This window comes from Melospiza georgiana, chromosome 1 (assembly GCF_028018845.1).
Source record: "Melospiza georgiana isolate bMelGeo1 chromosome 1, bMelGeo1.pri, whole genome shotgun sequence".
Lineage (NCBI taxonomy): Eukaryota > Metazoa > Chordata > Aves > Passeriformes > Passerellidae > Melospiza > Melospiza georgiana.
This window is the reverse complement of record NC_080430.1, coordinates 4,930,271-4,955,800: the sequence shown is the minus strand read 5'-3', so window position 1 is coordinate 4,955,800 and position 25,530 is coordinate 4,930,271. Positions and strand designations below refer to the sequence as shown.

The window sequence follows — 25,530 nt, the reverse complement described above, 5'->3', positions numbered from 1 at the left end:
CACCTCTTTTTCCCCTCCTCTATTTTTCTTGTTTCCATTTTTTCCCTTTTCCCCTCCTTTTTTCCTTCATTTCCCCCTTTTTATTTTTTGTTTCTCTTGGGCCGTTTTGCGGACGGAGCTCGGTTTGACCGGGGGGCGGTGCCATGTAAATGAGGTGGGCGGGGAATGCAAATGAGCAGGAGGATTGTCCCAGCCCCGTATGTAAATGAGGGGGCGGGCTCATGCAAAGCAGCGAGGCGCTCCCGTGACAAGATGGCGGCGGCGGCGCGGCGGGCTCAGCTGGTGCTGGGGCACTTGGCCGGGGCCGCGCCGGGCCCGGTGGCCGCCCCCAGGGCCGTGCCGTGCTCCGGGGGCCCCCCGCGGGCCGCCAGCCCCGACGATGTGGTGGTGGTGCACGGCCGCAGGACCGCCATCGGCCGCGCCCGCCGCGGCGGCTTCAAGGTACGGCCCGGGGGATCCCGCCCTGCCCGCCGGGTGCCCTCAGGGGCTTGGCATCCCTGCTGGGAAAGGGCTGCTCCCTTCTCCGCCTCCCCTCCTGGGTGCTGGGCCCCTGTTTGGCCCCCAGACACCGCTGCTGTGCTGTGGGAGAGTCTGAATCCCAGCGCTGTGTGATGGTTTTAATGCTGGGGGTGGCGGCGCCAGTGGCATCCCCCGAAGGAGCCGGGCGTTGTGTCCCCCCAGCTCCCCTGGCAGCGGTCACAGCCCGCTGTCACCTGCCCTGCCACGGTGTCCCTCACCTGCACGGCTTGGCACGGACCTGCCACCCTTCTGGAACCTGCTTCTCCCAGGGTGACATTCACAGGGTGCTGGGGAAGAACACGGTGCCAGGCTGAGCCCAGAGGGTGCTGCTCGTTCCTTGTCACCCTCCCGAACAGGTCTCCTCATGCTGGCAGTGCTCCCCAGCAGCTGAGGGGTCAGCCCTGCTTCTTTCACAAAACAAATGGAACTTCCATTCACTGGGTCTTGCCACATAAATCTCTGTAGCTGTGTGATTTTGAAGGCCCTGCAGAGCATGCTCCTATAAATCCAAGAAAGGTGAGAAAGCAGCCTCTGTGTTGCAGTGCCTGAAGGAAACCTGGGGTAAAGCCATGCAAATAATTGTGCTGTGGTAGGGAAACAACCACAGTGAGCTAAGGAGTGGAGTAAAGCTGCCTTAGCACCGCAGGCCAGCCCTCTGAAGTGCTCTGAAGCTGAACTGGTGACAGGGCACTTACTGGTGGTCACTGGTGGTGCTGATGCCCTGTGCTTTTAGGACACAACACCTGATGAGCTGCTGGCTGCTGTGATGACAGCTGTCCTTCAGGATGTCAACCTCCGTCCTGAGGTGCTGGGAGACATCTGTGTGGGTGAGTGCCAGCCTCTGCCTGGTGAAACCCCTGCTCTGGGCAGCTCTGTGGGACAGGCTCCCCATGTGGGATACTCACACGTCTCATGAAGCTGGGTTAGTGTGTAACATTAGGTTTTCATGCCTGTCCTGTTGGTGTGGGGCTCTGACCTGGTGCTGGGCAGTACTGAGCTGTGGTGATGGGAGCATCCCTTCAGTGCCTGTGAGGGGAGTGCAGCCAATTGACTGGAATTGTGTCTTTGCACTCAGGGAATGTGCTGCAGCCTGGAGCTGGTGCCTTGATTGCAAGAGTTGCACAGTTTCTAAGGTAAGCTCTCAGCCAGACTGAAGTTCTTGCTCTCCTCAGTGAGCCATGGAGCAGCACAGGTCAGAGATTGCAGTGGGGCTCATGCACTCTCAGGAGTTACAGCAAATCCCCTTTTGCCTAGAAACTGGACTTTGCTCGAGCTCTGAGTGCTGATGGCAAAGAGACAGGGAGGCAGGTGAAGCTGTTTGATCTGTTTGTGCTGCCTGTGTTGGGCTTCTCAGAGGCACACGATGTTCTGTGGGCTCCCAGCTGCACTCTGAGGCTGCACCTCTCTCTGCTGGTCCCCAAACCATGGATGGGCTCAGACCTTTCTGTCTTTGCTCAGTGCTGGTCAGTGGCTTGTACTGAGCTGGATCCCAGATATTTCTGCTGGATCCCAGATTCCAAATATTTCAGTCAATTTCTGTTGCCAGTGTTTGCTTCAATCACTGCACAACTACCACTTTAGAGAGGTGCAGGCACAGCTTGCCATAATTTATGAATATTACAGAACTTTTTAGGGTTTCTGGCCTGGGTCAGAGCTCAGGATCTCCAGGGCAGGGTCTTGCTTACTGAGCACCTTCTGAAGACAGACCCATGGGGAAACAGCACTTGGAGCCACTTGGAATTGAAGTGAGGAAATTATCTTTGCACTTTGCTTTCCCTTGGTGCAGGACCAAATAGATCAAGAGCTGGATAAAGGGATCTGCCTGGAACTTGAGGGTTAAAGTTTAATCAGGTGGATAAATGCACTCTTTAGAGCTTTGGGTTGTTGTTGTTTGTTTTTATCACTGAGTCTTTGCCAACATTGCCTTGTTTTCCAGTGGCATTCCAGAGACAGTGCCGTGCTCCAGTGTGAACAGGCAGTGCTCCTCCGGGCTGCAGGCCATTATCAACATAGCTGGTAGGTGTTGTGGGCACTGCATCAGACTCAATCCACCCAGAGCCTGTCCCACCCCAAGGGCTCATTCCTCCTGTCCTCCAGTGTCTCTGAGCAGTAAAACACTGATAATGTCTTGTGCTGTAGGGAGTTTGCAGTGTGGTGTTGTTTAAATACTTCTATATCCTCGAGTGGCCAAGTTTATCCCTAGAGAAGGGACTTGGTTTTCTGGGGATAAGTTCCACCATCACTTCCATATCAGGCAGCTCCCAGAAGAATCCTTCCAGCTCTCTCTGGCCCCATGTTAGCCTTCAGCCCCATCAGCTCCTTGGCTGTCCCTCTGGCAGGCAGGAGGGTGAGGAAATGCCCATTTGGCTGTTGTGGGTGCTCAGGTGTTTGGAAGCTGCAGCTGGGCTGGAAATACTTTTGCTGCTGCTGCCAGTAAGAACATTTATGCACTGCTGTTACAGGTGGCATCCGAAACGGAGCGTATGACATTGGCTTGGCCTGTGGGTAAGGAAGGATTTTCACAGTGCTTGCTTAGCCTGAAGGTAACACTGTCCCTGTGCAATAGCCTGCCAAAAAATTAGCTTTATAGCTAATCTGCAATTAACTAGCCTCTTGAAAGACCAGCAGCTCTCTTGGATGAAGAAATTAATATCCTATGTGTGCTAATCAGTGTTCTGCAGACTTACAGGATCTGTCCTGTGCTGGACAGATGAGCTGTTCTGTGCTTCAGTCCTAACATCACAAGCTGTGTTCATTTTTTGGAGGATTATGTAAACTTTAGGTTGGTTTTGGGGAAATACTAGTGACCACATACACATTGACTTAGAAGGAGGAGTGAAAAAAAACTATTCAGTAATCTTGAGGCCAAAATACTGGGTTTCTCTTTTTTTATAACTTGATGACTCTAATCTTTCATTAATTATTACTGCACACAGTAATGTCCACCAAGATGTTGTGCTTAAAGGGACTGATGGCCTTTGCACCCCTGGCTGTGCCAGACACTGGGTTTGGCTGGGGGAAGCTCTCTGGCCTCTGCCCTGCAGAAGACATACAATCCATAAATTACAAATAGCTTTTGGGAGCTGGGTTTATCCCAAGTCTTACTCTTCCACAGAGTGGAGAAACCCTGGATTCAAGCACAAAAAACAGTAGCTGGGGTTTCCCTTACTTAAAACCCAGTCCTGTGCCTTCCTTCAGGAGCAGATGCAGCTGAAGTCAGTGATGGAGTCTCCCATCTTAGAGCTAGTTTAAATTGCTGATAGCACTTAGTACAAGCTGCCTTACTTTCTGCTTGCCTTTCATTTTCCAGGAGTAGTTTCTTTGTTATTTATTCTTCATGAAGGTATTTGTGTGGTGCAGAGTAGAATTCAAACTCTCTTCCCATTGTGGGCTTCATGATCTAGACTGACCTTACAAAAGCTCATGAGTCTTAACTGATGGCTTTGTATTTCTGCAGTAAATTTGAGTATCTTCAATGTGTTAATTCATTTGTGGGTCAAAGATTGCACCCTGTGGGATCCATGTCTGAAATTCTTTCTATTGCAAAACACAAATGGTGCAACTCACTGAAATCTCTTTGCCATGGTTTGCTCAATACTTCTTTTTCTACTGCCAACCTGTTCTTAAGATCTGAATGGTATTTTTATGTCTGTTGGCAATCTCACTGAAAACTCCAGCCTTTGAACCTCATTATGTTTCAGGACAAATGTGCCAGAATCATAGCAATTCCTTCCTAACTGTGGAAACACAAAAAATTAACTGCTGACATTGATATCCCGTTCTAGTGAAACAAGAACCAATTGAATCTCACAATCTGTTTTCATTTCATAATAATTCTTAAATTGATGATTAAAGAGCTTCTGCCTCAGCCAGTTCCTAATTAGCAGCTGTGTTTCTGTGGGATAATGGGAAAGCATGTTGTCAGGATACTGAGTTTTGATCAGTCTTAATGGAGCATTTCAAATTTTTCTTGTGTTTAGAGTGGAAACAATGTCCCTCAGAAGTGCAAATAACCCTGGTGATATCAGTTCCAACATGATGGATAACCCCAAAGCTCGAGATTGCCTTATTCCTATGGGGTAAGTATTTCCCCTTGCCACAGTTTAAGAGTTTTATAGATGCTCTGTCTCCTCAGTGACACCACAGTTACAAATCAGCCTGAAGGTGGTGAGCTTGGAGCTGTGTGTGTTGGCATCCTTGGCTGTGGTGGAAGATTAATGATGTGAAATGGAGGTGAATCAACAACTCTGATCAAAGATTTTCTTGTCTTAAGCTCAGTGGCTTGTTGAGCAAGGAGAACAGATTTGAACCTTGTTCTGGTCCTAGATTGGATTCAGGATTAATTTCTGCCAGCAGTTCTGAGTTGAGAAGGCAGCAGTTGGCTTTCAATGTGGCCATTCCTGCTTTTACAAGTGTGAGTGTCAGTTTGTATGACTCCAAGGACAATATTGTGTTTAATCCTATTTTGGCTTTCAAGCTAAAGCCATTGCTTATACCTCGTGTGATCTCAGTAGAAGCCAGTGCAGCTCCATGAGAGGGGTCCTTGCATTAACTCTGTGATGTTTTTCCCCAGAATCACCTCAGAAAATGTGGCAGAGAAGTTTGGAGTTTCCCGGAAGAAGCAAGATGCCTTTGCCTTGGCTTCCCAACAGAAGTAAATGCTGGTTTTGTTAGTCTTTTGGGGTTTTTTAACCTTTTAGTTAAGAAATAAGAACAGCTAGAAAACACACTGCTACTTCCTGGTGAAGTGCAGCCTTTGTGTTGCCTTCCAGTCCTTAACAGTGAGCAAAGAGGCCTGAGGGATCCAACTGAAATGCAGAGCAGGGTTGTGGGTGATGGGGGAACTGGAGTCCAGAGCTGTGCTGGGATTGTGGGACTGATCTCACAGACCCTGAACAGTGAGTGCCCTGCTTGTTCCAGCATCCAAAGGTCCCTGCTCATGGCAGTAAGGGTGGAACTGGATGATCTTTAAGGTCCCTTCCAACCCAGACCATTCTGTTTCTGTGACAAACCTCAGGGAGGTTTCTGGAACCAGTGCCTGGTGAGGTATTTTCACAGTGGCTTTGGCTCAGGATCACTGGAACCTGAACGTGGGAGCAGCAGGAGGAGGAGCCTTTCCCATGAGGGAATATTTGAGTGTGGCTGTTGGTAGGGAACTGCTGAGCTTGTGAGAAGAGTGGCTTGTCCTCAGTGCAGGTGTTTGGCTCTGAGGGAGTCCAGTCCTAGCTCTGATAACCTTCCCCTGGGTTAAATCACTGCCAAAATCAACTGACCCCAGAATCCACGGGGCTGTGCTGCCAGAGCAGTGGCAGGTGATAAAGTTCCTGCCATCAAAGAGTTAAACTTGCTTTCAGAGCTCTGTTCAAGCATCAGCCTGGTCCAGTTATTTATCTAACACAGGAAGCCACTGCACAGGGTAGTTAACCTTTAAATTCCGGCCCTGCTGCTCAGGGAACTTGGCATGCCAGCCTTTCTCACTGCCATGGAGCTGATAACCAGCAGGGTTTGTGAATGTGATCCTCAGCTCACATGAGGCAAGGGGTGACTTTCTGGCCTTGGTCTCAGGATATCTGTGGAGTTACTGACCTGTCCTTCAGCACTTTGCTACAACTCTCACTTACCTGGGAGCATTGAATATTTTCATTTTTTATGGGTAAAAGTGCAAAGTGATAAGGAGGTAAAACAAGCTTTTAGTCTCCAATTTGTATTCTCTGAAGTATTTACCTCTGGAAGGTAAATCTAAATAAGCTCTGCTTTGAAGAGGTTATTTAGATTTTTAAAATATCTTGGTGATAGGAAAGATTAAATCTACATGGCTTGAGCTAATTCAGGTTTAGTTAATTGTTGACTGCTGCTAGTTTAGGGCTCATTTGTTCTCTTACAGTTGTGGTGTGGCTGTACCCCTGAAAAAAATAAAACTTCATGTTGGGCGGTGGTGCTGGTCAGTCAGGCACAGATGTTGATGGGAACAGAATGGGGATATTGCTCTGAAATGAGGGATCCTGTGACCCAGATTTAGGGACAATGCCCATAATGTTGATGCAGAGGTAAAAAGTTTGTCTTTCCATGAATGGAAGTAAGAATTTGCCTGTTGTCTTCACCACCACTAAGGGACAAGGTACCAAATCCTCTTGTATTTGTGGGGTTCCCAGAGGAAGGAAGGAATGATGAATCTAACTTTATGTTTTTAGAAGGCTAATTTATTATTTTATGATACTAGAATATATTAAAGAATATTGTACTAAACCATACTAAAGAATATAAAAGGATACAGACAGAGGGCTAAAAGATATTAATGAAAACTCCTGACTCTTTCCAGAGCCCTGACACAGCCTGACTGTGATTGGTCATTAAGTCAAAACAATTCACATGAAATCAATGAAACAACCACCTGTTGATAAACAATGCCTAAACACATTCCAAAGGAGCAAAACACGGGAGAAACAAATGAAATAATATTGTTTTCCTTTTTCTCTGAAGCTTCTCAGCTTCCCGGAGAAGAATCCCAGGCAAGGAGATTTTTCTAAAAAATATGACAGTAACAAAATCCCACCTTAGTTCATTCTCTGTCTAACTGCTTTCCTTCACTTTAGTTCTCTTGCACTTCACCCCCAAAATATTTTAACCTTTCATACTCTTTTTGTTTTACCAGAGCAGCAAAAGCTCAGCAGATGGGACTGTTTAAAACAGAGATTGTTCCAGTGAAGACCACTGTTGCAGATAGTGATGGCAACAAAAAAACAATCACTGTGCACCAAGATGAAGGGATCAGACCCTCCACAACACTGGAAGGCTTGGCAAAGCTGAAACCTGCCTTCAAAGAGGATGGAAGCACTACAGCAGGTGAGCTCAGCTGTTCCATTTGTGCTGTTGCTCTGGTTTAGCTGCCTTTTTCTGGAACAAAAAGCATGTTAACAGGTCTGTTCCCACAGGGAATGCCAGCCAGGTCAGCGATGGAGCAGCTGCTGTTCTCCTGGCAAAACGCTCCAAGGCAGCACAGCTGGGCCTGCCAGTGCTGGGGGTGCTGAGGTCCTTTGCTGTGGTGGGAGTGCCACCTGATGTGATGGGCATAGGGCCAGCCTATGCCATCCCTGTTGCTGTGGAAAAGGCAGGTGAGAACCAGCTGCTGTTCAGGCAAAGCAGATCAGACTCCTTGCACTGAGATTTAAGCTTATATTATTCAAGCTTGTGCAGCTGTTGGCCCCAGGAACAGTGAAGTTAAATCTGAAAGTGTAAAAAAGGTCCTGCCTCAGATTGTTGGAATGCCTTTCCCTTGTACTGGTGTGTAAATTGTCATTCAGTCACCTTTGAGGAGCTCAGGAGTAAATCCCTGCACAGACTCAACAAGAGCTGACATGTGGCAAGGGATTCAGTGCTCAGTGCTGTTTTCTCTATTATGGCCAATGTGTAGGGGGTGGTTTTGTGTTTGGTTTTTGATGGATTTTTCTCTGTACAGTTTTGTCATCTCACTTAGGTTTTTTACCACACTCATTGGATTAAAGAGCTTTATTGGCTGATGGGCTGATTTAGCCTGGCCTGGCTACAGTCCCATGCCTGCCTGGAGCTTTATCTTTCACTCTCCAAACCCTTCAATCCTTAATCCCTCTGCAGAGAAACCACACTTAATCTGAGGAAACCTGGCAGACTCAGTGGCACAGTGCCATGAGCTGGGATGTTTTGCAGTCTTTAGACACTGCTGTACATAAACTTGTTCAAGTGCAGATACCCCACATGGAGCTGAGCTCTTTCTTAGATGGAGTAGAACTGGAATTCATAGAGGAGGCTGTCAGGCAGTTGCTCTCTTTGATATAGTCATGAGGCAAAAATATCTCCTTTTAACTCCTGGCTTTTCTGGCCCATAGGTCTGACTCTGAATGACATTGATATATATGAAATTAATGAAGCCTTTGCAAGCCAGGTGAGTGAGCATCATGTTTGTGTTGCTGCATTGCTTGGCAACTGAATGTATTTCAGCTCGGTCTCCAGGTTAAGATTATTAACTTGTTCCACATATTACATCTTCAGCCAAATGTAATAACATGTGCAGACTATTTTCCTTTTCCTTCAAATAAAAATGACCAGGACATTGCTTATACAGCTTAATCTTGGGGAAAAAAAAGTCCACTAAGTAAGAATTGGCTATTGTGCTCTCATACCAACTTGCAACATCTGTTTCATCAGGTCTGTGATTTATTGTCAGGTTGTCTGAATGTGTGTGGGCTCAGTTTGAGATGAGTGAACAGTTTTAGCTCACTTGTCTGCCTTGGATCAGTTCCCCTCCTGAGAACGATGGTCTGGCTGGGCTCAGGCCTCTGACCTGCAGGAGCAGAGCTGAGAACTAAGGAAGACAAGAGCACCTCCATGAAATCACTCCCTGTGTCTTTGCAGGCTGTGTACTGTGTGGAGAAGCTGGGCATCCCCATGGAGAAGGTGAACCCCCTGGGAGGAGCCATAGCCCTGGGACACCCCCTGGGCTGCACCGGCGCCCGCCAGGTCGTCACTCTGCTCAATGAACTGAAGCGCAGAGGGAAGAGGTGAGTGCTCACACCAGCACTGGCCTCACCTGCTGCCTCTGCAGCTCCCACAGGCTCAGGGCTCACCAGTTTGTATTGGAATAAGGCTCCCAATATTCCCAGTTAGATTGTGCCTGGGCCAGTCTGACCCTCGCTGCTGGGCCAAAGGCAGCAGCTGTGGTGTATCACCCCAGAGATACCTTGGCTTGCTGGAGATTGCAGCTGGGCACTGAACAAGTCCAGGCTTGTTAGGAACCCCGTTTACCTCAGGAGGAAGGGCTTCAGGCGATGGTGAAGAGAAAAAGGAGAGGATTCTGCTGGAGGGTTTAATGTCCAGAGGTTTATTCCATGGTTCCAGAGGTCTGAACGTGAGCAACTGCTCCAACAGAACCCCAGACCGCATGGTCTGATCACCTTTTAAGCTCAGGGACAGGGGAGGGGAGGTACAGGTGAGCACCAACCAGGTGAGAGGGGCAGGGTCTCAGGGGAAGATGACACCAGACAGGCCAATGACCCCTGGGCATGGGGGCATCCTTTGAACTTGACCAACCACACGACGCCCTGCTGGAATGTTCAGCCTGATTGACAGGACTCACTCAGCATGGGGGCAAGGGGGAAGGGAGAGAGGCACAGGCACACCTGGGGAAATGACCTGGAAGGCCAAAATGGGACATTACAGCACACCACAACAAGTTTGGGTTAAGCTTTCTCCATCCCCTGGATGAGGTAACTGTCCCTTTGGGTTAAGCTTTCTCCATCCCGTCGTTGGCTTCGAACCTGAATTCCCCAGGGCTCTCCTAGCAAAACAGGAGAGCAGTAGACAGCTCATATTTATTGTATTCTTTATTTTTATTTTTTCCTTGGATGATGTAAAGCTGAGCTGTGTTTTTCTTTCCCTTAATTCCACGTGCTCTTTGTTTCAGAGCCTATGGAGTCGTGTCCATGTGCATTGGAACTGGCATGGGAGCTGCAGCCGTGTTCGAGTACCCGGGGAAGTGAAGTGAAGTGAGCTCCAGGGCTGACACAACACCACCACAGCTCCCTCTCTGCCTTCCCCAGGCATGGCAAGTGATTGCCACTGAAATCAAGTGGGTTCTGGGATTTGTTACTAGATCTACACATTTTAGGCAGAAATTGTGAAGTAGAATTAATGGTGCAGTTCTGCAAAGAAGGTGAGGAAATGCAAAACTGGCACGTGGCTTCCTGACATAACTAATTAGCTCAGCTGAAATTCAACTACAGCCTGTGGTGAGATGATTATGAATGATGTGGTGATTATTTTAAATTTAATTGATCTTTTTACTCTGTGAATATTACCAAAGGGTAATAGTTCATGGGACAGTATTTTTGTATGACAAATTGGCAAAAAGAGTCACTCAAAACGAAGACATCAGTCCAGGTGGAAAGACTTTTCCAGCATTTCCTTAAAAGGTTTCACCATTTTGTAAGAAGTTTAAAAGAGCTTGTTTTGAAGCAAAGACTTGACATCCTTGCCTTTACAACTGTGTCAGAAGTTGTCTGTGTCTGAAATTGTCCCTACACTGGAGGATGGGCTGTAGCTCACTGCTGGTGCAGCTGCTCTGAAGCCTCTCTCCAGTGGGAGAAAGTGGAAGGACTGAACATAATTTCCACAGGAAATGCCTGAATGGAAAGGTTCTGGTGAATTGCTAGAAGACAGGATTTGGCTGTGGCCATTCCTTCTTTTACATGTCTGAGTGTCAGTTTGTGTGACTCCAAGGACAATCTTGTGCTTAATCATATTTACCTACCTAACATAAAGCAAAGAGCAGCATTACATTTACTGCAGGCACATGAACATCAGTGACAGCTCAGTCCTTCAGTGCTAATACAAACATGTTCTATCTTGTGTCTTTTGTCATCCCTTATTTCTTCTCCTATCTGCACAGAAAGATCACTGAAACTCAGCTTGAAAAAGAAATGTACTCGTTGCTGCTTTGAATTTGTAACAAACTGAAGTTCTTTGTCCTGACTTTTGTTTTTGCACTTAATAATACAATTGGGTTCTTGCAATACAATTGTTTCCTTTTTATGATGATTTTTAGTTGAAGGTCATCATGAGTTAGAGCTCTCTGATATTTTCACAATCCCATGCTGTAACCTGTCTCACCCAGCAATCACACAGGTCCTGTCTTAGAGCCAAAACATTGAATTATTTAGAGGGAATAATGAGCCATTTATAAAAGCCTTTTATTTCATGGAAGTGGAAAATTTAACAAACTCAGAAGTGGGAATTCCAGTGACCTTTAGCTAAAATAATACTAAAATAGTTTAAAGAGAAGTGAGAGTAAATGGGAACCATGTGGGGGGAAAGAATGAAAATGAAGAAGGGTTCCTCCCTCTGTTGCTGAAGGGGATGTTCTCAAGGCCCAAGCATGATGAAACACACAGGTTGGTAATTTTCCAAGGAGACCAGGGAAAGTTCTCTCTTCCCTTTTTCATGTAAGGCACTGAGAAAATAGCCTGGGAAATGCTGGCCTATTCACCAATTCTTGTTTTATTATGTGTCAATGTCCATTTTAATGTCAAACAAATAAATGAGGCAAAACAAAAGCTACTTTAAGGTATGAATAGTCTTTAGCTGTGATTCAAGGTATGCTGGGCTCTGCAGAGGGCTTTGGCCTGACTTACACAGCTGCTTTGCAATTTAAAACCTTGTGCTGTGCCTAAAGCTGAGCTTATCACAGCAATAAAAGTAAAAGTACAGAGTGTGATTATGACTGGTTAAGGTACCAGGAGAATTTCTTTCCTCATAACCTGAATTTTCATTCTGCTAAAATGAAATTTTAGTCCCTACTAAAAACAGAAGTAGATGAAAATACAGGCTCAGCTGCTGGCACATCTGCATCCAACCTGTTACCTTGACATTGTCCTGCTTAATGCACCTTCCCACAGTGCACTCCCCTCCCTCTGAGGTGCAGCTTGCAAGGCTTCTCTTCCAGCATTCCAGAAATGGTCACAATTGCTTCATAGTCAGTGTTGCTCCTACAATGCACAGCAAAAAGTTCAGTTACAGCTACATGCAGCCCTGTGTTTAGGGATGAGAAGAAAAGGGGACAGTGGTGTCCTAAGAATGCTCAGGTCACTAATGTTAGTGCCAAGTGCACAGGGCTGTGTTCCATGGGTACAAGGTGTTGGAAAAGGATCTTCAGCTCTGTGCCTGAAGACATTGGATTCATGTTTTGCAAGAATGAGAATATCATCCTACTTGGGAAATTCTGGTTTAGGTGAATAAATGAAATGAAGCTCTGCTGGGAGCAAACACCTGCACTGCCTTGATGGGACAACTCCTCCCTGTGACAAAGTTTGAAGGGAAAAGTTTCTGTCACTCCTCTTGAGACAAGGGGCAGGCAGTGGAGTCCAAACTGTAAATTAACATCAAAAAGGTTACAACAACTCTAGTTTTGCACTAAGTTGAAGAGCATTATTTGCCCAAGGCTAATGCCACTCAGTGCTCCTGTGGAGGATTTCTCTGTGCCCAAGTGCCAGCTGTTGTAAGGGCCTGAAGCAAATGCCTGTTCTACCAGTCTTTGTTTTTTCCTTCTCATAAAACAATTCCCCTGCAGAAAGACCACTGAAGTGGGGAGGTGAATTATTAAAATCACCTCACACCTTGCATATAATTATCTCCTACTGCCACATTGATCCCACACTCTGCTGTGTTGGGAATTCTTCCTATGGAGCCCCACAGATGAGCTGGTTGCTAAACAGAAACATCTTTGCTTTCTGGTATTTCCAGGCATTTTCAGCCATGCTGGTTAGTGTATTTGTCAGACAAAAAGAAATGCTTCAGGCATATTCAGCAGAATTCCAGAAAAATTTAGGCAGCCAGGACCCTGGGGAGGCTTCTGGACCACCATGCTCCTCTAAGTAGGGACAGTTTAGTGCAGCTGCTCAAGGCTCCATCCCACTGCAGCATCAGTGGCTCCAGTGATGGAAAACACTGGGTTGTGTTCCAAGGAGATGGGAGTTATGGCAATAACTCACCTACAGCTTGCTTGAAATTTCCCTGTCAGCAGTTTTCAGAGCTCACTGAAATCACTAGGATAGACTTACTCTAACTTGCTGCCACCCTGTGATAACCTCCAAAAATACTTTGTAATGAAAAATTATTTTTTTAAATGAGTTGCATCTCCCTAATCAGAACAAAGAAATTTAAATCTTTTGGTCATCATATAATCATGGAATGTTTTGAGTTGGAAAAGACAGCAAACCTCATCTTGTTCCAAGCCCCTGCCCTGGGCAGGAAAACCTTCCACAAGAACAGGTTGCCCAAAGCCTCATCCAGCCTGGCCTTAATTCCAGAGATGGGGCAGCCACAGCTTCCCTGGGCAGCCTTCACCACCCCCACAGGGCAAAGTTCTTTCTCATCTAACCCTGCCCTCTGGCAGTGTGCAGCCACTCCCCCTTTCCCATCACTTTGTCCCAGGTCCCTCTCCAGCTCTCCTGGAGCCCCTTTAGGGGCTCTGAGGCTCCCCAGAGCCTTCTCCAGGCTGAGCAAGCCCAGCTCTCTGTGAAGAGCACAATTTCAGTCACAATTACAGTTAACTGTACCTTGCAGCAAAGCTGATCTGCAGAATCTCTCTGGTAGGTGCCTCCCCTTCACGTGCCTCCAAAATGCCTTTGGTTGGGAAGATGGAAAATACCTGCATGGCCTTAGGGCTTTTCTGTTCATCTGCAGTGGAAGGGGCAAATGTCAAACAAAGCCATCCAACACCCTCTAACTGTACAGCAAGCAGCACTCATGGCAATGCTCCTCTTTGCTGAGCAACTAACACATCATGTCTCACACTGTCAGGGTTTCTGTGCATGTGCCCAGACTCTGCTTTCATCTTCTCATCAAGGGCAGTGATCAGTGGTCTCCACACTGAAATAATAAGGCCCTGATCTTCTTTCCTCTGGAATCTGTTATTAACATCTATTATTAACAGCATTAGGCTCATGCTGAAACAACCCATGAGGAGCTGCTGGTTCTTGTTGCCCCTCAGGACTGATTTATAAATGAGCAGAGCATGTCCAAGCATTGTGAGGGCTGAGACTCAGTCTTTTGGTTAGATGTGGAGTAACTGCTGAAATCAGTAGTGGTACTGATAATATTGTGAAAAAAAGGAGGGGAAAGAGAGGAAGGAAAAAGGCCACATCAGTGAGAACAAAAGCAAACCATGTTTGCACCCAGGATCATCACATTTTGCCCCTATATTGAGTGAGTGCATGCAGTCTTAGTGAAACTCTGTAACAAGGAAATCAATTGCAAAACCAGAATACCCAGGAAAGCAGTCCAGTAGCTCCTGCAGCCACTCCTGTTATACAGGAAGACATGTTCTGTCTTGGTCTGTGCAACAAAGCAGCTCTGGAAATCAACCCTGTCACAGGAGAGCTCCAGGACTGGAACAGTGAGGTAGGCAGTCACTGGGACCAGCTGCAAAACAGGGGAAAGGGAAAAGAGAATAAAACCCACCTGAGTTTTACAGAGCTTTAGTAATTCCTGCTCTAGCTGGATCATTCTTAACCCCAACCACTGAATCAAGAATGATTGTTCTGTGTTCTTTCACAATAGAGTCAATTCCCATTCTACAGCCTTGAGTGAATGAAGTTGTTGCTTGTGTGTTACTTTTTTGGGACAGGTTTTCAAACCAGACTCTGTGGTCTTAATGAAGTAACACAGAGTGAACATTCTCATTTGTTTTTAGGGTTTTCTGTGGAGTTGCAGACATTACAGCATCTCCTGGTCCCTCAGGACTGTGTATGGCCCACTGTGAGTCATTCAGTTTGTGCAGATTGCCCAAGGTTATGATTCACTTGACTGTATCTTAGGTATGGTGCTCAGTCTCACACAGGTCCTGCCTCAGAGATACCTGGTGTGAAAGGAACACAGGAGTGCCTGCAGTGTGCTGGGTGTTGCAGGCTGGGAAGGGGTTACAGATTTCTGACTGGAAGGGATCAGTTTTTACATGCACCTGGCCTTTGACCACACTGCAGGAGCTCAATGGACTCAGGAGCCTTTCCAGAAGCCCTTGGTTGCTGCAGGAGGCATTGCCTGGTGACTCAGGCATGGCTTGTTCCCTGAGACAGCCCTGACTGCTGTCTCAGAGTCATCCTGAGACTGGGTGTGTGGTGCTTTGAGTGTCACCCGGGCTGCCATGCAGAGCTGGGGTACCAGGGTGTGACCCCAACCTGCACAGCCCACCTGGGAATCACCTGCAGAATCAGCAGAGAGCAGCCCCACAGCCATTTACCTCCCTGGATGACCCCATTTACTCCAGAGTAATTCAAGGCTGAGTAAATCCTAATCCCAGTCAGAGATGCTGCTGAAACAGCCCTTTCCCAGGCCCCAGAGCCCTGTCCTGACCTCACCTGGGTAGTGCAGTTACTGTGCTCAATGACCAGATTTTGATGAAACTTCAGCTTTCTCTCTCCACTCTCCAGCTGGAGCACTTGGCATCCAGGAAGCAGCTGGGTCTCTGGCAAATGCTGATACCTGAGTAACTCCAGACTTGTGTGGAATGACACTTGCACCTGTGGGAAGAGAAATCCTGATGACCATCACATAAGATGACAACTGTGGGCAGGAAATCCAAAGTACACAAAGGCCCAGGCACACATTTTCCCACTGGAACCCAAAGGTGTCATGCCAGCAGCCAAATTCCCACTGGAACAAAGCAATACAATTAAAGAAAAAAACCACAGCTATTTCCTGTGAATGCAGTACACAGAGATGGAGTGTAAAGGGGAACAGCTGATCTCTGAACCACAGGGGAGAAACAGCCTCTAGCAAGCCAAAGGTTTTGAGTTCCTGAGGGTACAAATACCACATTCCCAAAGCTGTCAGACATCTAAATTCTCTTTCTTCCCCCACAAGCAGAATTGAGATGTGTGTGTCAAAATGAACACAGCAAAATGAGAAGCACACTTCAAAAATGGAACAGTTACTCATTCTTTGCAGGTTACCTAATTCTCTACTCTGGGACTTCATTTCCTTTAATGTAATTTGTACACCCAAAACTAATCAAATTTTCCTCTCCTTGCACTGCCCACATCCAATTTAAGGAAATGAGGGAAGACTGCAGTCCTTGGAAATCTTTTAATTTGTCCAACATATATATGGCTATTGATTTAAGTGAGCTGCAAACCCACAGGGTTTTCTGCAAGAGTTTGCAACAGGTCAGAGTTGATGGGAAAAGCACATCAGGAACAGAAAAAAGATTATTTGCAGAAAAAAAACCTGCACCTGCAATGTAGGAGGCAAAATGGCAGTAATTAGCATTTGCTAATACAGCACTATTTCCCCTGAAACTGGGAGATTTCTATACCAGTTGTGTTTTTCTGTGGTTCCTCCAGGCCACACTAACACACCAATTACTAAACTCTCTAATCTGGCACAGGATTATTATTTTTGAGCCTACCAGCATGTTTTGCTGTGGATAAAGTACATGTTGCAGTTGCTGTTTCCTTTCCTCCTTCTTGCTGTGGGATGTTTCTGTGCTCTTTTTGGGATCTGAGCTGCAGAGGCTGAAGGGCATAGAGGGTGTAGACAGAAAGAGCCTGAAGTACAGCCGGACCTTGGTACAATTCATGAGTTTCAAACTCTGAGTAATTACTGCATCTGTCAAAACCTGGGGGAGAAATGATTCAGAACTGGTCAGTTTTAACTCCCTGGAGAGGTCTGTGTTGCTCTGTTTGGTAATGGTAAAATCTGAAGGATTTTACCCCAAAGCAACCCACTATTTTCTACCTGCGTTACTCAACATTTCTTGAGTGAAAAGCCAAAATAAAAGTAACATAATAAAGTCTAAGTTTTCAAATGCCAAGGGTCACCCAACTGAAGTGACTCATTTTGCTTTTTGGACTTTCATGTCCTGAAAATCAGAACTTATTTTTCTACTTAAAAACTCCCTTACAATGAAAAAAAAATTTGAATAAAACAGGCATTGTCTGAGATCAGCTTTTCTTATTCCTGGCTAATAAGTGCTTGTATGCTTTTTTTTGTTGTTGTTGTTCCTTTCTTGTTATGTGCAATACAGAAAATGAGGCTACTGGTGATTAGGAAGCATTTTCACATCCATGTGCACACAGCTCTGAATTCTCCCAGCAGCACAACAATAAAAAGCAGCCAAATCCATCAGTGTGGGAAATACTCACTCCAGAGAAAGGCTTGGCAGGTAGGAGATCACTCGCCACTGAATAAAACACCATTCCTCTCTCGTGATCCATCTCCACTTCCAACCTGAGTGTAAAGAAGCAGGGCTGGTCACATCCCTGTCACATCCCTGTCCCAGCTGAGCCTGCCATGAGGGTGGCAGCTGTGACTGTGGCACTCACAGGGGATGTCTCAGGACAGCCTCCACGTGCACTCGGAGCGGGGGAGCGTCGTAGACGTGGCTGCGCCGCACCTTGCTGGGCACCCCCCTGGCCAGCTGCCAACAAGATGGGAACAGAAATCCTGTGAGAAATGGCAGCACTGAACCTGAAATGCTGCTTGGAGCTGGCAGCCAAAATAGGGCTCTGCTTGGCAATGATGGAACAGCAGAGGCCAAGCAGTAGCTGGACTCTGAATGGCTGTGGGTGATAATACAGGTGCAGGGAAGGTTTAGGTCAGATGTTGGGAAGAAATTCTTCACTCTGGGGGTGGTGAGACTCTGGAACAGGTTCCCCAGAGAATCTGTGGATGCCCCATCCCTGGAAACATTCAAGGCTAGGTTGGATGGAGTGTGGAGTAACTTTTTCTGGTTAAAGATGTTGCTGCCCATGGCAGGGTTGGAGCTAGATGGTCCTTTCCAACTCATACCATTCCAGGACTCTATTATTCTACTCCTGGCTTTTCTGGCCCATAGGTCTGACTCTGAGTGACATTGATATATATGAAATTAATGAAGCCTTTGCAAGCCAGGTGAGTGAGCATCATGCATTCCCTTTCTTCAGGAATAAGGATTATTAGGGTTGTTTTTATTGAACATTCTATTAGCATTCATTCAGGTCACCTTGCACCTTTGCAACAATTCATGTCAGGGAATCACTGAGCCATTCATAAAACCCTGATCAAGCCTCACATCAGCAGTTGTTGAAGAGGAAGCTTCCCAGAGGAGATATATGCTGTCCAAATTCACACAGGAAGGTGGATTCAGAGCCAGGAACAGGACTCAGCAGTCCTGAGTCTCACTTCCATTGTTAATTATTGTTAGCAATAAAACCTGATGTTGTGACAGCATTTCAAACCCCTGGGCTTTTGTCTGGGGTTTGCTGCCCCAGACAATGCAAGGAGATGGTGACATTCCCACCCCAGAACGCTTCCAAGCTCCAAGAGAAATGCAACAGATGAACAACCCTGGTTAAGGAAGGATGTACAGGATGGCAGGAACTGGACTGTTTACACAGACTGGCCAGGTAACAGCAGCCTGTACATAAATACAGGAAGGGAAATGACATTCCCCTTTGGCCTTGCGGTGACAGCCAGTTTACCTTGCTGTCCAGGCTCATGAAGCCCAGCAGCAGCGCGGCACAGCACAGCTCCGCCTCGGTGTCGGGGATGACGAGCGGGGTGAAGGAGATGTAAATGTCGCTGCTGCCACCTCCTGGAACCACCTGCGGCCGGGAGAGAGCGTTCAGGGCACGGAGCCGTCGGGGATTGCACAAGAACCTCGGGACTCGGCTGCCAAAACGGAGTTGCACAAGCAGCACGCAATCCCCCGGGCACGGGCTCAGGCTTGCACGGAAATGCCAACATGTGACAGCCAAACTGACAATTACCTCAACTGCAAATATCACTGTGGCCACTTTTCAGCATCAGCAGAGTTTAAGCACGGTCACAAACCAACTCTCTAAGTGCACAAACATGTACACATCTGTTTGTTTTTAAAAATACCCAGTTCTGCCCACTCTTACTGCTTGGCTACCTTAGGTGATTATTCCACAACTTTCATATATGAAACATTTTTTGAAGAGTTACAAGTGTGAACTAAAAGTATTTTACAGCTCAGTTTAGTCTTGGCTATTTTTTAATTTTACATGACAGCCGGGAATATAATCACATGCACTAGCCAGCTGCAGTGGATTTTCTGGGATTTACAGGCTGGCTAGATTATACTTTCTTTAGGTGAATTGTGCAGGTTAAATGCTGATATTGCTGCTGGCTACACCCCACAAAAGCTGCCTCCACAGTGAGGCAGTTGTTTGTCTGACCTTTCTCAGCCTCAGCCACCTCAGAGCTGACTGCAGCTTCATTTCTATCATCATTCCTTTTATGTAATCTTTAGCTCATTTTAACTTGTAACTGAAACCCTTTGGCAAAAAATATTTAAAAATAAAACTGGCACACTGATGTTTTGGGCAGCCCTGTCACTCACAGCTAGATCTTTCTAGTGCTGACTTGATTTTATGATATTCCTAAGGGATTGTGACCCTGTGTATTTGCAGATCTCACTTGTGAAGCACTGTGGTTACAATGGTTTATTCACCAGTTATCTACAGAGCACCCCTTTCCAGCTCTGCATGCTTCCACAGCTTCAGGCTGGATGGCTCCCACATTTCACCATGCCAGCCCAAGTGAGAAGACCAGAGATGTCACTCTGGTGTACAACACTTAAGTCCAGTCATCAGGTCACTGCTCAGATATAGATAGGACACTTTCTGTTGACCTTGCAAACTCCTCTCATGATCATCTCCAAAGCCTTCCTTTCACTGCTTAATAGTCTACCTCAAACCAAACTCAAAGCCACCTCCTTCTCCTTCTCTGTATTCTCTGCCCTGCAGAAAATGTGCTAAAACTAAGCCCAAAGAAAATGTAAAAGCTTACTATCTGCCTTGGAGCAACGGAGTAGGGGCTGTCTGCAAGCACCCCCTCATGAGGTCGGATGAGTACAGAGATATTTTTCTCTCCTGCAGACTCCTGGCTGCTGATTTCCATCTCTTTGCTGTCAGAACCTGGAGGCTGCAGAGACACAGGGGTGGGGAATGGTTAAAACTGTTACACTGCAAGGGAGGAATGTGAGTGATGTGCACAGGGAACTGCTCAGGAAGCATGGCCAGCTCCAGTTTCTTTCTGGCACAAGGGCTGGACATGTGGATGTGTCCTGTACATTAAATTTCTCATCCACAGAGTAGCTCTCCTGAATTCCTTGGAAAATGTGCATGCTTGGGTCCAGTTCTACCCAATCTTGACACCTCTGATTATACAAACCAGCACTCTGGGGCAGTGCTGTTCCTTTTGTGCACAAGAAAGGTTAGAGCTCTGTTCAAAATAACTGGGCATGCTGAGCTGAAGCAGAGAAAATGTGATTTTAATATTTTTTCTGTGAAGCTTTTGCCAGAGAAATATAGAATATCCTGGGGGATACCTTCTCCCTGTCACTGCCAGCCCCCCAAGACACTAAATTGCCACATTATAATCAAACTTCATGTGTAATAGATGTTACCATATTCTAAAAGAATCAATCTAATTTTAGCACTGGGATAATACCTCCATATCATTAGGTGCAATTTGAAATTTGCAGGGTAGGTTCTGCTCCCTGACTACAGCACTTGTTGACACCAGAAAGCACCCATGAGAAAAGCAGAGCCAAATTAAGGAGGTTTAGTTATTTTAATTCTTTCATGTAATAATGACAATAGTTTGTCACTGACAGTATTTTAAATAGTATTTCTTTAGCTTTTTAAATATTTTTAAAGAGAGCTAATTGCTTATAGCTCACTCTGGAAACAGATTGTTGATCCCCAAAGCCACTTACCCACAATATTGCATGTTTAACTGGGAGAGGAGCTGACATTCCTTTTAACAATCCAGCTCTTAGTTACAAGTTCTATCTCCTGTTATTGTTTTCAACCCTTCATGCCAAAATCCCATCATGTATCTCAGCAGCAGTACAAGAAACAGCCTAAGAGCTGACCTCATCTGTGCTTTCCAGAGCTGGATTAATGCTCCCACAGGGAATGGCAGCTGGATCCAGCTTTAACACTACCTTTGACTCTGAGGGGCTACCACTTGATGCAGCCTCCTTTCCAGCCATGTCCAAAGGAGGAAAAGGGTCTCCAAAGAGCACCAACAGGTCCACCAGCTTCTCATCATCTGGCTCTTGGTTGTAAACTTCCAAGTCCAGCCGGATGTCTGAATGGGAAAGGAAAAAAGGACAATTACTTCCAGTCAGTGAGGGCTCATGGCTTAGTTGGTACCAGAATATCAAATTTGTGTCTGGCAACAGGATTTGTATTAAAATGTATCTCTTAGGTTTCCCATGTTTGCTGTAAATTAAAATTATTTTAGAGCTTGCTACAGTTTGGCCACTTTCTATGTCCTAAACTATAATCAAAATAAACGATGAATATTTTGTTTAAGCAAATGGATCTAGTAGAATTAAAATTTTAAAAAATGTTATTGACTTATTTTGATCTGAAAAGCTAAAAAGATAGAACAGAAGAGCCAGATGATGCCAGTAAAAAGCAGGTAGCACACCTGACTGACCAGGCTTAGTGTTGTAAGAAATCCATAAAAACAGGATGGAAAATCCTGAATTCCCACCATTTTAATGAGGGGAAACCCAGCTACATCAGGATGGGATGTGCAATTGCATAGTGGCAACACATTGAGTCACCCTCTATTTTTTTTTTTTTTTTGCTAAAAACATCTTCATTAGGGAACAAGTATGCCTGTCAATTAACAGGTTAATAGGTCCTTCTACTTTTATTTCTATAAGGAACACAATGAAGGCATCAATGTTTGCTGTTCAAAAGCCATCCTTACCAAAGGGAGTGGGATTGTTGAGCTGGACCCTCCGAAGCACAGGGGACCCTCCTGAGATCTGAGTGCCAAACCTGGACAGGGAAGCTTGCTGTCAGTGCATGCAGAGAACAGAAGTGTCTGAAATCACTGCAGAGTTGTTTAAAAGTGGAAATGATCTGGCTGCACTGGAGTGGCTCTCAGGTAAGGCATGGCTGCCACAGACATCTTTTATGAAAAATCCTTTCCTTAGGATTTTTCCTCCTGAGAAGCTGAAAGGCCTCAGGAACAAAATGTAAACATTGATTATCTGCTGCTGTGGAATGCAACAGGTGCATCTGTGATTGGCTCACGTGGTTGTTTCTAATTAATGGCCAATCACAGCCCAGCTGTCCAGACTGTCTTGGTCAGTCACAAACCTTTGTTATCATTCCTTTTCTATTCTTAGCCAGCCTTCTGATGAAATCCTTTGTTGTATTCTTTTTGTATAGTCTTAATATAATATATATCATAAAATAATAAATCAGCCTTCTGAAACATGGAGTCAACATTCTTGTCTCTTCCCTCATCCTGGGACCCCTGTGAACACCACCACACATGGCCTACACTGTGAAGTACAATATTGGTTTATTTTATCTGTCTCTTTTCTTTATTCCCCAATTTTTTTCAGTTGTCTCAGACATTTCAGAGTAACCATGTGCAGTGCTGGGGCTCCCCAAAAACCAGCCCTTACCCCTCATCCCAAGGTGCAGATGCCATTTGCTGCATGAGAAGGTTTAAACCTTCCCCTGCTGACCTCAGGGCTGCATTTCTCCTGGTGCAGGTAAAGGGCCAGGGAGAAATGAGCTGTGGGTGATGAGAATTGCCACCATGTGCCAGCTGCCATCTCCACAGAGCCAGATGAGGCTGCACTGGGTGAAATTCTACAGCTGCAAGCCCAGAACAGAGACAGCTGGCACACTTCAGCAGACTTGTAGTGCAGATTATATTCTAATTGTGTTGGCAGAAAAAAAATGTATTGATGTTCTAGAAGCAGATACTGTGCTTTGACTGACACTTTGCTGACCTTCTCATTATATCACAAGATGGAACAGGTGTGTGTGTTGGCTGCAGCCCATTGGCATTTCATTCACTGATTTGTCTGACAGTATTTTGCACTATACCTGACAATGGGTGGCTCTGGTTTTGGTCCTGTCACCTGCAGGAAGATTGGACAGCCTTTCACAGTCATTTGCATAGGAATTAATTTAGGTTGTAAGTGTCCAACCTGTTAAAGGAATTTTTGCTATTAGAATCAAGATAACACCTTAGTTCTCTGTGTTATGAAATTATGTTTTGCAAACTGATTGGATTTTCAAATAATTTTGACTAGTTTCCTTTGACAACCTCTAATTTATATGCTAACAACAACTCTTCTCAGCAGGAGAATGCAATACCTCATGCATTTATCAGCTTTCCTGCTGCTTTTCTACACAACACAATCTATGGTACTGGTAGAGCAGAGCAGTGCACTGGCCAGCTCCCAAACAGATGTTATAAATCAAAACTACTCCAGTCATTTTCAAGGCACATGAAAACCTCCCAAAGAATAAACATGTCCCCCTAAAACCAAACAATTGCTCCTTACATGTCATTGAAAGTAGTGGTATAGCAAGATCCATCCTGAATTTTTACTGAAGGCTTAAAAGACTGATAAAGTATTTCTAACAGAAAGGCATCTGGGAAATATAATTAGTGTAAAATCTGCAATGGTAAAACCAAAACCTCACCTACCTTACAGACAAGGTAATCCTGGTACTCTCCCCACATGTTGTTGTAAGCTGCTATTTCTATGGTGAGCTGCTGGAAAGCCTCCAGAGTTCCTGAGGAAGGTTGGATATGGAAAGCTGCTCCCTTCCCCTGGGACAGCAACGCTGCTGCAAACTCTGAAGGAGCAGAGCAAAGAAGAATTTCATGAATTCTGAGGAAATGGAACAAAGTTAGTCTTTCAAAGAATACACAGGACCACAATTTTAGTTGCCTTTAATCAGCTTAACCTCACTGACTTAGAAACCCTGGGATCATTTGCACAGCTCACATTTGTACCACTTTACCCAAGCTCCCTTTTGCAGTGGGTCTTACTTTGTTTTTAGAGTTAGTGCTTGCCCAGAATATTTTACAGCAGGACAACCCTTCCAGAAACCTGATCCAGAACTCTTTGGGATATACAAGGCACTAGCTGGTTACCTGAAAAAAAACTGAGAAAAATTGGCTGGGATTTGTGTTGACTGATTCTTGTTCACTAGCAGCTGCCTGTTTACCTCTGTGTGCTCTTCCATGCAAAGAATTAATTACAAAGAGCAAAGCCTTTCCACATTCTGAGTTACCTAGGCCTGCATGGAATCTGTCAGAACAGCATTTTTCTAATCTTAAGCACTAACTCAACAGCTGAAAAGCTCTGCCTGTGGAACAGATACCAAACTCTATGGCAAGGTACCAATATGTGCAAGTTTTATTTTGGATACAGAAAACACATCCACACTTCACAGCTTTTTGCTCCCATTTCCTCCCTCCCTCAGTCTCATGTGGCTGTAAATATTATCATTTTTCAGTACAACACATCAGAAATGACAGATGGGGCTGTGCTGTAGCTTTCCACAGTGGGGAAGGTATGGTAAAGGGTTTGAGGGAGAAAAACTTGCTGCACTGGTGCTGGAAAACTGTGTGGGAGAGAAAGAGCCAAACATTCTGCATGTCATCCATCCCATGTGCTGGGAGTGTTCTGGGAGTGGACTGTCACCAGAATCACCAACTTTGTTTCATACTGTTGTTTGCAAGAAAACGATGAAGAAAAGGAAGGAAGGGAAGGAAGGAAGAGAGAGAGAAGGAAAGAGGGAAAGGAAAGAGGGAAAGGAAAGGAAAGAGGGAAAGGAAAGGGGAAAAGGAAAGGAAAGAGGGAAAGGAAAGGGGAAAAGGAAAGGAAAGAGGGAAAGGAAAGGGGAAAAGGAAAGGAAAGAGGGAAAGGAAAGGGGAAAAGGAAAGGAAAGAGGGAAAGGAAAGGGGAAAAGAAAAGGAAAAAGGAAAAAGGAAAAAGGAAAAAGGAAAAAGGAAAAAGGAAAAAGGAAAAAGGAAAAAGGAAAAAGGAAAAAGGAAAAAGGAAAAAGGAAAAAGGAAAAAGGAAAAAGGAAAAAGGAGAGATTGACCTAATGCTTATACCAGCTGGGCTTTCAAACTCAGGAATGAACAGAGGAATTAAGTAATTTAACAGTTTAGACTTCACCAAATACTCCAACAATGAGAAGATGTGCCTGACTGGCACATTGAGTGCTGGCATTCAGCTGGCTTTCACTTTCTCTCCACAGAAGAAATATTTTCATACCTGACTTTACTTTTCTGGCTGCATGCTCTGTGACAGGCCCCCTTTTTTTCACCAGGTAGCTTGGAGAGCATGAAAAAAAAGAAAAAAATTAATCTGATTTCAGGTTTAAACCAGACCTAAATTAGTATTTGAATCATTATGCAGAACAGCAAGACTCACGGGCAGGCTCCTTGTTCTGGAGGGACCAAACAGGCACTGAAATACTCAGCTTCCAGTGTGAATGGAGCTCTGATTCCTGAGAGATTTGTAAGAATCAGCTGATGCTTTACAACATCTTTGACTGCAACTTCAGACCCAAAGTCCAAAAGAAGCTCACATGGGCTTTGTGGCATTTGTCCTTCATCACTGCCAGAAAAATAACAGTAGTATTTAGACATGGGTCTTATGTTCTTATGCCGCAGATGATTTCAGGACAT

At 45.5% G+C, this 25,530-nt stretch overlaps 2 protein-coding genes across 2 annotated transcripts in view; one reads left to right on the top strand and one right to left on the bottom strand.

Annotated features, from left to right (window-relative positions):
- The first annotated feature begins 252 nt into the window (after nucleotides 1–252).
- ACAA1 (acetyl-CoA acyltransferase 1) lies at nucleotides 253–11,065 on the top strand. The gene is made up of 12 exons (XM_058037810.1): nucleotides 253–441; nucleotides 1,253–1,346; nucleotides 1,595–1,652; nucleotides 2,456–2,535; nucleotides 2,982–3,024; nucleotides 4,500–4,598; nucleotides 5,093–5,173; nucleotides 7,172–7,362; nucleotides 7,452–7,631; nucleotides 8,382–8,437; nucleotides 8,908–9,053; nucleotides 9,956–11,065. The coding sequence occupies exons 1-12, from the start codon at nucleotides 253–255 to the stop codon at nucleotides 10,029–10,031; spliced, it is 1,293 nt and encodes a 430-aa protein (XP_057893793.1). The 3' UTR covers nucleotides 10,032–11,065.
- A 289-nt stretch (nucleotides 11,066–11,354) lies between these two features.
- DLEC1 (DLEC1 cilia and flagella associated protein) overlaps nucleotides 11,355–25,530 on the bottom strand; it is a 33,482-nt gene continuing 19,306 nt past the window's right edge. Inside the window, exons 24-38 of the mRNA XM_058037798.1 lie at nucleotides 25,274–25,459; nucleotides 25,115–25,173; nucleotides 23,530–23,681; nucleotides 22,920–23,023; nucleotides 21,781–21,851; nucleotides 21,002–21,147; nucleotides 19,840–19,974; nucleotides 18,507–18,629; nucleotides 17,370–17,464; nucleotides 17,190–17,274; nucleotides 16,454–16,663; nucleotides 15,405–15,566; nucleotides 14,316–14,469; nucleotides 13,605–13,725; nucleotides 11,355–12,035 (exon numbers count right to left, since the gene is read on the bottom strand). Coding sequence (XP_057893781.1) covers nucleotides 11,927–12,035; nucleotides 13,605–13,725; nucleotides 14,316–14,469; nucleotides 15,405–15,566; nucleotides 16,454–16,663; nucleotides 17,190–17,274; nucleotides 17,370–17,464; nucleotides 18,507–18,629; nucleotides 19,840–19,974; nucleotides 21,002–21,147; nucleotides 21,781–21,851; nucleotides 22,920–23,023; nucleotides 23,530–23,681; nucleotides 25,115–25,173; nucleotides 25,274–25,459 — 1,912 coding nt within the window. The 3' untranslated portion in view covers nucleotides 11,355–11,926. The remainder of the gene's footprint in view (nucleotides 12,036–13,604; nucleotides 13,726–14,315; nucleotides 14,470–15,404; nucleotides 15,567–16,453; nucleotides 16,664–17,189; nucleotides 17,275–17,369; nucleotides 17,465–18,506; nucleotides 18,630–19,839; nucleotides 19,975–21,001; nucleotides 21,148–21,780; nucleotides 21,852–22,919; nucleotides 23,024–23,529; nucleotides 23,682–25,114; nucleotides 25,174–25,273; nucleotides 25,460–25,530) is intronic.